This window comes from Dendrobates tinctorius, unplaced genomic scaffold (genome assembly GCF_039654945.1).
Source record: "Dendrobates tinctorius isolate UK_male_01 unplaced genomic scaffold, ASM3965494v1 ptg000351l, whole genome shotgun sequence".
In the NCBI taxonomy this organism is placed as follows: Eukaryota; Metazoa; Chordata; class Amphibia; order Anura; family Dendrobatidae; genus Dendrobates; species Dendrobates tinctorius.
In genome coordinates this window covers 3,215,886-3,228,147 of record NW_027362017.1, presented here as the reverse complement: position 1 = coordinate 3,228,147, position 12,262 = coordinate 3,215,886, and the positions used below count along the sequence as shown (strand labels likewise).

The 12,262-nt window shown below is 45.5% G+C and overlaps 1 protein-coding gene across 2 annotated transcripts in view; it reads left to right on the top strand.

Moving 5' to 3' along the window:
* The window catches only part of LOC141075422 (A.superbus venom factor 1-like), a 248,931-nt gene that overhangs the window by 131,330 nt on the left and 105,339 nt on the right, over positions 1–12,262 (top strand). For both annotated transcript variants that reach the window (XM_073562456.1, XM_073562454.1), the window contains exon 12: positions 12,018–12,221. In XM_073562456.1, the coding sequence (XP_073418557.1) occupies positions 12,018–12,221 (204 nt within the window). The remainder of the gene's footprint in view (positions 1–12,017; positions 12,222–12,262) is intronic.

Below are 12,262 nucleotides of genomic sequence, written 5' to 3'. Positions count from 1 at the left end.
GGGTACAGCACGCAAGCATCCCATAAGCAAAGCATCACAGAAGATAAGCATCCAGCAAAACGGCAGTTATACATGGCATGGAATTAACATTCATCTTCTCTCTTCACACAGGTAATCAACTGAGCCACCCTGCATGTATTTACTCCATTCACTGCCAGCAAGCAGCCTGAATGATACAACTTCCCACCTCTGCTGCCTCTATTTCTCTGCTGTAATATATCCAAATGGTAATCAACTGAGCCACCCTGCATGTATTTACTCCATTCACTGCCAGCAAGCTGCCTGAATGATACAACTTCCCACCTCTGCTGCCTCTATTTCTCTGCTGTAATATATCCAAATGGTAATCAACTGAGCCACCCTGCATGTATTTACTCCATTCACTGCCAGCAAGCAGCCTGAATGATACAACTTCCCACCTCTGCTGCCTCTATTTCTCTGCTGTAATATATCCAAATGGTAATCAACTGAGCCACCCTGCATGTATTTACTCCATTCACTGCCAGCAAGCAGCCTGAATGATACAACTTCCCACCTCTGCTGCCTCTATTTCTCTGCTGTAATATATCCAAATGGTAATCAACTGAGCCACCCTGCATGTATTTACTCCATTCACTGCCAGCAAGCAGCCTGAATGATACAACTTCCCACCTCTGCTGCCTCTATTTCTCTGCTGTAATATATCCAAATGGTAATCAACTGAGCCACCCTGCATGTATTTACTCCATTCACTGCCAGCAAGCAGCCTGAATGATACAACTTCCCACCTCTGCTGCCTCTATTTCTCTGCTGTAATATATCCAAATGGTAATCAACTGAGCCACCCTGCATGTATTTACTCCATTCACTGCCAGCAAGCAGCCTGAATGATACAACTTCCCACCTCTGCTGCCTCTATTTCTCTGCTGTAATATATCCAAATTGTAATCAACTGAGCCACCCTGCATGTATTTACTCCATTCACTGCCAGCAAGCAGCCTGAATGATACAACTTCTCACCTCTGCTGCCTCTATTTCTCTGCTGTAATATATCCAAATGGTAATCAACTGAGCCACCCTGCATGTATTTACTCCATTCACTGCCAGCAAGCAGCCTGAATGATACAACTTCCCACCTCTGCTGCCTCTATTTCTCTGCTGTAATATATCCAAATGGTAATCAACTGAGCCACCCTGCATGTATTTACTCCATTCACTGCCAGCAAGCAGCCTGAATGATACAACTTCCCACCTCTGCTGCCTCTATTTCTCTGCTGTAATATATCCAAATGGTACAACTCCATACTTCTGCTGCTTGACCATTTTGCTGCATATTTAAATGTGCTTGCTAAAGCTTTGGTATAATTCATTTGTTGCACTGTATGTAATACTTACTGCTTTAGATCTGTGACTGGGGCCTTTCTAGATCTTATCAGGTGGAAGGTGCTATAGCATTTTGCCACATCTTGGTCTAGTGCCTTTGATCATCTAACCATCCCCTGGTGTGCTGGCCCCAGCTGCCAAATTATACCCAACCATCTCCCACAATCCCTCTCTCCTGACCCTGTAGTGTGGCCTATATATGTAGTAGTTGCTAAGGGGAAGCACGCAGTGTGGGGTACAGCACGCAAGCATCCCATAAGCAAAGCATCACAGAAGATAAGCATCCAGCAAAACGGCAGTTATACATGGCAGTTAGTCAGGGCAGGAGTCAGGTAACCCACACCTTGCCTTCCCCTTTAGCCATGTGCTTTATTTTTATCCTCCTGTGTTCCCTTGCCATCCACATTCATCACCCTATCCCCCCTCCATCACGACTCATACACATCAGCCCCTCTTTACTTCCCTCTCCCATGTACAGCTCCCACACACTCACCACCTTCCTGAGAAACCTCAGCCCATCTTGCCCAAACACATCGCAGAAAAAAACTACTTACAATTCCAACAACTATTGGCTCTTTATCTTCCTTCTCCTACTGATTTCAGGGGACATCTCCTCCAACCCTGGTCCACCATCCCCCAACCTCGACCCCTACCCTACCTCATATCGAAACCACAATAATCTGATTAACATTACTTGCACTCCCTCATCTCAATCTTTTAATTGTGCCCTCTGGAATCCACGGTCTGCTTGTAACAAGCTTCCTTTCCTACACAACTACTTTCTGAACAACTCTCTTAATCTGTTGGCCCTCACTGAAACCTGGATTCAGGATTCTGACACTGTCTCTCCTGCTGCCATTTCCTACGGTGGCTTACAATTCTCTCACTCCCCGAGACCCACAAACAGACCTGGTGGTGGAGTTGGCATACTCCTGTCCCCACAATGCACTTTCCAGGTCATCCCCCCAGTCCCATCACTCTTATTCCCTTCTTTTGAGGTCCACACCATCAGGCTCTTCCGTCCCCTCTCCCTCAGGGTAGCGGTCATATACCGGCCCCCAGGCTCACCCACCCTCTTCCTTGACCACTTTTCAGCCTGGCTGCCACACTTCATGTCCTCAGAACTACCAACCCTCATCCTGGGAGACTTCAACATCCCCATTAACAGCCCTAATTCCACATCTGCATCCCAGCTTCTATCACTAACCACCTCTCTAGGCCTCTCACAGCTTTCAACCTCTGAGACACATAAGGACGGTAACACCCTTGATCTGGTCTTCTGCCGGCTCTGTTCAATCTCCCACCTAAACAACTCACCGCTTCCACTCTCTGACCACAACATTCTCTCCTTCACGCTCACAAATCCTCGCCCACCCCAGCTCATTCCTACCTACCACACAGTCAGAAATCTACAAGCTATTAACCCTCAGACACTTTCAAATTCCCTACACTCATCTCTGTCCCCAATCTCCTCTCTTTCCTGTCCTAATCTGGCTGTTCATCACTACAATGACACTCTTAGAAGCACCCTTGACCAAGTAGCTCCCCTCACCCTCAGAACCTCCAAACACAGAGTAAAAGAGCCCTGGCTCACATCGCAAACTCAACTTCTCCAGCGATGCTCCAGGAGTGCTGAACGCCTATGGAGAAAAACCCGCACACCAGAAGACTTCATCCACTTCAAATTTATGTTAAGAACCTATAACGCTGCCCTTCACCTTGCCAAACAGACCTACTTCACCACCCTGATCTCCTCACTAGCCAACAACCCCAAGAAACTTTTTGACACTTTTCACTCCCTCCTCAGGCCAAAAGCACAAGCCCCTATCACAGACATTTGTGCTGATGACCTGGCCTCCCACTTTACAGAAAAAATAGATAATATCCGTCAAGAAATCTGCTCCCAACCACCAAGTGCTGTGACTCCCATCCCTTCCTACATCTCCCCTGGCTCACTCTCCACATTTGATCCCATAACAGAAGAAGAAGTCTCCAGACTCCTCTCTTCTTCTCGTCCGACTACATGCACTACCGACCCCATTCCCTCACATCTCCTCCAGTCTCTCTCTCCAGTCGTCACAACCCACCTAACTACAATCTTTAATCTCTCCCTCTCCTCGGGCATTTTCCCATCCTCCTTCAAACACGCCATCGTTACTCCACTACTAAAGAAACCTGCTCTCGACCCATCCTGCACAAACAACTACAGACCAGTCTCCAATCTCCCCTTCATCTCTAAACTTTTGGAACGCCTAGTTTACTCCCGCCTTACCCGTTACCTCTCCAGTCACTCCCTTCTAGACCCTTCACAGTCCGGCTTCCGCCCCCTACATTTGACTGAAACTGCACTCATCAAAGTGACCAATGACCTTCTGACAGCAAAACGTAACGGTGACCACTCTCTGCTCATTCTTCTTGACCTATCTGCAGCTTTCGATACTGTTGACCACCATCTCCTACTCTCTAGGCTCCAGTCACTAGGCATTAAGGACACTGCACTCTCCTGGTTCTCTTCCTATCTCTCTAACCGCTCCTTCAGTGTTTTGTTCTCTGGCTCCACGTCATCTCCTCTTCCTCTTGCTGTCGGGGTACCTCAGGGCTCAGTCCTTGGCCCCCTTCTTTTCTCTCTCTACACGGCCCCAATTGGACAGACCATCAGCAGATTTGGCTTTCAGTACCATCTTTATGCTGATGACACACAACTATACACGTCTTCCCCCGACCTTACCCCCGCTGTACTACAGAACGCCAGTGACTGTCTGTCCGCAGTCTCCAATATCATGTCCGCTCTCTATCTGAAACTCAACCTCTCCAAAACTGAACTTCTTCTGCTCCCGCCGTCTACTAACCTCCCTAAATCTGACATTTCCTTCTCCGTGGGTGGTACCACAATAACACCCCAGCAGCAGGTGCGCTGTCTGGGTGTTATGTTTGACACCAATCTCTCCTTTACATCCCATATACAATCCCTTGCCCGCTCTTGCCGCCTACACCTAAAGAACATCTCTAGAATCCGCCCTTTTCTCACTATGGAAACAACAAAAACCCTCACTGTTGCATTGATCCACTCTCGCCTGGATTACTGCAACGCTCTATTAATTGGCCTCCCCGTCACTCGACTATCCCCTCTCCAGTCCATACTCAATGCAGCAGCCAGGATCGTCCATCTGGGTAATCGGTACTCGGACGCGTCCGCTCTTCGCCAGTCCTTACATTGGCTGCCCATTCATTATAGGATCCAATTCAAAGTACTTGTTCTCACCCACAAAGCTCTCCACAGTGCGGCACCCCCTTACATCTCTTCTCTCATTTCTGTCTATCGGCCTAGCCGATCGCTGCGCTCTGCAAACGACTTTCGACTAACCTCTGCACTAATCCGTACCTCCCACTCCCGACTCCAAGACTTCTCCCGTGCTGCTCCTATCCTCTGGAATGCTCTACCCCAAGAAATCAGGACTATCCACAATTTGCATAGTTTTAGGCGCTCCCTCAAAACACACCTGTTCAGAGCGGCCTATCACATTCACTAATCAAAGTCATTCTCTGTGTAAGTGTGCGTGCATAGCCCATTCACTATCTCCATCCATCCTTCACTCCTGCAAGATGGCTGGACCTTCATTGTAAATACACCATTGTAAATACACACCTGTACTCTGTATCTCCCTCACCTCATTGTAGATTGTACGCTCTCACGAGCAGGGTCGTCTTATTTCGTCTTATTTTGCTTTAATTATTGTATTGTTAGCGTTGTTACTTATGACTTGTGTTTTGAAACTGTTAAACTGTAAAGCGCTGCGGAATATGTTGGCGCTATATAAATAAAGATTATTATTATTATTATTATTATCATGGAGGGGTTAGCTGGCTAGTAGAAAAAATGCACATAGAGAAGGCTTGCATAGGACGCCAGTATGCATTATTGTATGCATTAATTTTTTGCACTTATCATGTCACTTTTTGCAGGTTGCAGCCGGGCCTCTTTCTGTTGGCTTGGTCTATTGGGGCGTCTGTCACTGTGTGTTACATATTATGGTGCTGTAGCAGCCGCCTGATAATACTATGGGCGTCATTAATAGGTTGCAAGCCAGACACTTTGCATCACACTTATATGTGTGACTGGCGTCCTATGCAAGCCTTCTCTATGTGCATTTTTTCAAATAGGCAGCTAACCCCTCCATGATCTGGTAGGTGTGGGGTGGTTGTTTTTATCAGTAGTTTGCACCTGAGCTGCCCCTTGCCTTTATTAGAGGCGGCCCGCTGCATCCTGCTATATGTGCATTTGTCATCAGACAGGGTTTGGGGAAGGCCATATCTTGTGGTATGAGTTTTTTTTTGGATTTTTTCTATGTTAGCTGTTAATCTATAGGTTAATAGCGTTATTATGCTGGCCAGCGCCTGTACTTAGCCTAGCGCTGTGTGGAGAAAATTAACTTTATTCTGACTGACAGCTTTCCAATTACAGTCACGGGGGCATCGCTGGTTCAGTCACCACATATAGTATACAGAGCAGCGGCTGTAACCATGCCCCCAGCCCTGACTGACAGCCGGCACCAATGCAAAGCGAGTGTCAGTCACTGCCGGGAATGTGGTTACTTAGTGTGGTGACTGAACAAGCACTGGCGCTGTCCCCCTGACTGAAACCATGCCCCCAGCCCTGACTGACAGCCGGTCCCAAAGCAGAGCCAATGTAAATAAGAGACAGAGGCATGGTTTCAGTCACTGTGGCGACACCAGCACTGATTTAATCAACACTTTGAGTATACAGAGCGGATTCTGTAATCACCACCCTGGCATTAGGGTCGACTATCAGTCAGGGCTGGTGGTGTGTTTACAGCTGCCAGTGACTGAACTAGCGCCGGCGTCACCCCATGACTGAAACGGGAACATTGCGGGGGAATAAAGTTAATTTTCTCCCCATGATGTTCAGTTAAGTGCAGGCACTGGAGAGCCTAATAATGCTATTAACCTCCAGATTATTCCGATATCTGCCAGTCAATAGCGTTTTCAGACATGGTGGGGCACGGAAATTCACAGGATGGGGGTTGCTCGGGAGAAGTCTTAAAGGCGATTGGGTGAGTAATGCATAAGTAGGGAGGAGAGAAGCAGGTCTTGTGAGCACCCGAAATTATGTGAGGGAAGATATCAGGAGATGAGATTAGTACGGAGATATATGAAAAAGATAGATTATGGATGGCTATGTAGGTCAGTGTTAGTAGTTTAAACTGTATCCATTGGGAAATTGGGAACCAATGAAGGGATTTGCAGATTGGACGGGCAGAGGAGTGGCAAAGGGAGTGGTAGAGTAATCAGTTCACAGCAGAACCCTTACAAATATAAATTCTACAAACTTTATTATCCAATTTTAGAAGAACACAAATTAATACTAATACTCATGGATACTCCGTGCATCATACCAGAAGGAGGACTGTCCCTGGACATCTGACTTCATCTTTTGCCTAAGCTAAGTGCTCTATAGTTATACCTTACTCCTGATGAACCTTGGAAGAGGGGAAACACGTTGAGTTGCAATATGGCCTGTAGTGTCATCTGCTTGGACTATTACAGATTTTGAGCTGTAATATGGCTTGGAATATCATAACTTCTGTGTTGATTGTATGAGTTGCAATATGGCCTAGAGTGTCATCTGTTATAGATTTTGAGCTGTAATATGGCGTGGAATATCATATCTTCTGTGTTGATTGTATGAGTTTTAATATGGCCTGGACTGTCATCTGCTTGTACTATTATAGATTTTGAGCTGTAATATGGTGTGGAATATCATATCTTTTGTGTCTATTGTATGGTTTATTTGATGTTATGAGTTCTAAGATATTGTTTTTGGGGGGTTTTGACAACATATATCCTCCATTTGCTATGATTACCATATAAGTCAAAAATGTACAACTATGAGTGATCCTTTTTAGGATATAAGAGGCTAGAGGTATCTGTACCTTAATATCATAGAGAATAGTTGAAATATATGGATGCATGGGTATAATGTTCTCTATAGGCTCTTTTCTTTCTCACAAATGCCTATTATGGACTAATAAACCTCTATTCATATGGTCCCAGGAGGTTATTAAATATCATTTGAGGGCAACTTGGTGTAAAAGATTAAGTTTTCAATTTTTAGGATTCATACTGGTAGGACCATTCAATATTGCTTGGAAATAGTATAAGCACATAACAAGATCTATAAGAAGGTTGCTTATTAACAGCATGCAAGAAGATCTATTTAGAGAAAGAGTAGTCACTAGAACCTCAAGTTAAAGATTTATGTAGAAAGGAGCTTATATAGAATGAATATCAAGAATTATGAAGATAAAGTATACATTAAAATTTCATTATATGAAGAAGATATTCAGACACCTCTTAAACGTTCTCACCTACTTGTCTTACTTTTTCACATCCCTGCCACATTAGGGCCCTATAGGGTTAGCAGGGAGAGTCGCCGTGGAGCGGGGGCGCCACTGCGCAGGTTTTAGGGTGCCAAGCTCCGCTGTCAGGTAGGGGCAAGTAGGCCAGTAAAGGGGCAGGCACCTCCCTATTGTGATCAATCTGTTGGTGGTGGTGGTATGATGCAATAGTAGTAGTATTAATTTGTGTTCTTTTAAAATTGGATAATAAAGTTTGTAGATTTTATGATATTTGTAAGGGTTCTACTGTGAATTGGTTATATAAATTTCCCCTACAAGAGTATTTCAAAACTGTGAATCAAGGTAGAGTAATCAGGCAGCAAAGTTAAAAATAGACTGCAGAGGTGATAGAGTTTTAGTTGGGAGTTGATAGAGGACTATACTGCAGTACTTGAGGTGGGAAATGATGAGGGCATGAACTAACATGTTAGTAGATTCAGTGTTGAAGAAGAGATAATGTCTGGAAATGTTTTTGAGTTGGAGTCAGTAGTAAATGGTGAGGGCTTGAATGTGAGGTTTGAAAGGCAGGGAAGAGAGAAAGGGTTACTCGAGGCAGCAAACTTTCGGTACAGGGGAAACGTGGTGTCATTTATAGTGATTGATAGATTTGGTAGGAGGAGTTAGGTGAGATGAAGGAAAGGTGATGAGAAGGATGATGAGAAGAAAGAGGATATGACTGATAGATTATCTGGGATTCTGGACAGCAGAGAGGTGACATCTTAGTCAGAGATGTAGATCTAGGTGTCATCACCAGCATAAAGATGATACTGGAAGCCATGGGACTTTATGAGTTGTCCCAGGTCAAACATATAGATGGAGAAGAAGCACAGAAAAACACAGTAAAACAAACGTATAAAAATACTCTGTTGTAAAAAAGTAACAGTAAACAGCAAGTGCTAGTAAAAAGATGATAACAAAGTAAGGTATTTAGTTGATACTTTTTTTGTAAAAAATGTATAATAAGCCACTCTACCAAACGTCAAAGTATACCCATCTCAGAGCAGTCCTAACCGGACATTACCTGCATGAATCCTGCTTATACAGGTACTATACGCATGATCAGGTTTTTAAATACATCGGTTAGGACTGTGTCTCTGTTGATGTGAATTTTCCTGGAAACGGTCTCCCACTGCATAGGGAGGACCCTGAAGGAGCCGAATCCGGAGACACAGGTATGCTGACTGGCGAGCATAATTTTTCTGTGAGAGGCCAGGACACCAGAGCCCCGGTGTCCTCGGCTACGACTACTGTCCTGGACCTCCCTTCCACTTGGCGTAGTCGGCAGGATGCAGTCTAACAGCACGGAGGTGGCAGACCAAGCAGTTGGGGGTGGCCCCAGGTCCAGTATCTCACAAGGGGTGGGTCAGTTATAAAAGGAAGGGAGCGAGCGCATTCGGGACTTTTGGCAGGAGGAGAGCTGACCCCTAGGGAGAAGGTTAATAATAATAATAATAATAAATTTTATTTTTATAGCGTCGACATATTCCGCAGCACTTTACATTTCAGAGGGGATTTGTACAGACAATAGACATTACAGCATAACAATAATCACACACAGTAGATTATAACAAATACCAAGAGGAATGAGGGCCCTGCTCGCAAGCTTACAGTCTATGAGGAAAGAGGTAGACACGAAAGGTGGGTGGTAACAGTTGCTCTGATTGTATGGACCAGCCATAATGTTAAGTGTGTAACAGTACAGACACAGAGGGCTAATGGATGCATAAAGCATGTGCGAACATGATGCTGGGAACCTGGTTATGGTAAAACTTTTGGTTCTGCCACACAGGGATAGGTTAGGTTAATGTGTTGAGGCGATAGGCCAGTCTGAATAAATGCGTTTTCAGGACACGCTTAAAATTGTGGGGATTGGGGACTAATCGTATTGACCTGGGAAGTGCATTCCAAAGAATTGGCGCGGCACGTGTAAAGTCTTGGAGACGGGAGTGGGAGGTTCTCACTATTGAGGATACTAACCTCAGGTCATCAGCAGAACGGAGGGCGCGGGTAGGGTGGTATACTGAAACAAGGGAGGAGATGTAGGGTGGTGCTGAGCCATGGAGGGTTGAAGGTTGACTCCGTCTCCACACAGCCTGACACAGCTTTCAGCCAGGTCCACCACCTTCCCTCCTCCATGCACTCTGATTGTGCGCTTCCTGTCCACCTATTACTGAGGACCATAGCTGCCCTTGCAGACCGGTGTCCCCGACTAGGTCCGACACACTCACCACTGCTGAGCCTCTTTACCACCCTGTATGCAAGGGCGCGTCTGTGGCCTGCGCCCTGGGATTTTGTATTACGCACTCAGTGCCAGAGTGCTTCACTCGTTCTCCTCTGTGTACCAGGACTGAGAGTCTTCACCAGGAAAAGCCAAGCAGCATCGCTGCAGGACAGAGACTGTGCAGTATCTTCATCTGGGACAGTTTCAGCATCATCTCACAACACCTCCGCCGCCATCAGGGACTCTTCCAACCTCTCTCCATCTAGGAGCTACGAACTGATAAGTTTCAACGTCTTATTTGTTGACTCTTCTCTCTGCAAAGTGTTTATTGCACAATGTCTGTGTACTGTGTACCATTTTACCATTGTAATCCCCCGCACTCCCTGCGAGTAGCATAAACTGCTACTTTTGTTCTTGCATAAAACACCTATTAGCTCTTGGTTTGCCTCCTGCTCATCACTGCATCCCGCGTTCCTGCTAGCACACTTCACTTGGAGTAGTCAGCAGGATGCAACTGCTGTGCCCCTTAAAGATGACAAGGAAAAGGAGCAAGTGATTGCTGTATTTAGAGAATTGAAAGAACATTTTGTGAACATTGATGAAACATTGGAATTGACTGCTAAAGATTCTGTGACAACACCGGACTTGACAACCAAGTTGGACTTGGCTTATTTTATGAGAACGTCTGACACCATTATTGTGACTAAGATGGCGGCTGTGGAATTGGCAGGAAATTTCGACGAAGAAGGAGCCAACAGCAAGGCCTTCACCCTTCGTGGGCGCTTCTACATGGTCTTGGCGCCAAAGTTCACTTGTCAATGTTCCCTGGTCTGCTCCTGGTGGGTGCGGCTGAAGAGAAGAACAACAGCAAATGGGAGGAGTTGTTGGAAGCGAACCCACCTAGAAAAAAGGGTGGGGCCCAGAAGAGTGATCGGAGTAAAGCCGCGAACAACATCACTCACCGCAAAAGGCCAGTGAACTGGAGAAGCGTGAACCGGAACGCCTTCCTCCGGAGATGGAATATCAGTGGCGAGCGGAGCCTTCCTCGGCGGAGTCTGGGCATTTGATATGTTCAGAGCCGTTGCGGAGGGACATGGAGACTTCTAGCCAGGAGCTGGAACCACGTTGCTGGGAGTTCATTTGTGGTACTGCTACACGTCTAAGTGTATTATCATCAAGTGTAAATTGTATATTTCTTATGACTGGTATTATACAGTCATGTACTGTATAATGTTATTGTTCTGCTAAAGCTGCACTATTGTGCTTTAGGTCAGGGAAAGTGTAAATGGCAGGGTTGGCCACTAGGTGGGGGGCAACTTACTGTCCAAAGGTCTAGACAATCTACATAGTCACACACATGGTTAATTGTAGGAGGGGCTGCTGCATAGTAAGGTAATGTATAGTTATAGGATAGGGTAAAGGGCAAGAGGCGCCTGAAGGGTTCACATGGGCAATAGGCCCAGGACGCTGCAGCAGTCACGAAACGTTTAAGAGAGAAGCCCAGCTTATCACAGCACAGCACGATACAGAAGTGGTTCCAGAATGTGGCAACTCTTTACAAACCCTTAGGACCGGGGTGGAACAGCTTAGGGAACCCATGGAAGCAGTGAGTACAGACAGTGACAAAGCGGGGCCAGCACAGGGGCCAGTGCATCAGAGCATTTCGCTCTCACAGAGGCTACTGACTTCGGATACTAATGATCTTGAGTCAGGGGCGAAACAGACCGAGGGATGCTTAACTGTAGCAGAGCTAAATGGAGAAGAAACTGAGAAACCGTCAGGGACGGTTAAAACCAGGGTCCATGCTGTGTAACCACGTAAGAAGCGCAGGGAAAGTGGAGTCTTGCAGTCATTATTGAACCAATCTCTGCACTTTGTGGATTTTTCAAAATCAACTTTTGATAGTTTTGTTTTCTAAAAAGAGTTTGCATTTACTGTAATTCTTATATATTTTTTTATTTTATATTCCCCTGGTGACTCAATATGCTCTGGATTTTTACAAATATTTCTGATCGTAGGTGAAAACAACAGATCCTGAGATCTATTATTCCCTACAAGCAACAGCATCAATGACAGTCAACGCTTATCAATCAAATGGAAATTATTTGTACATTGGCATCACTGGAGGAGAAGTGAGAACTGGAGATATTGTCTCTGTAAATTTCTTTATTCGTAACTCTAACCCAGCCATTCAGAACCAGATACAGCACTTCACCTACCTGGTAAATGGTTTCTACATTATATTTTGTATAACTTTTCAGAT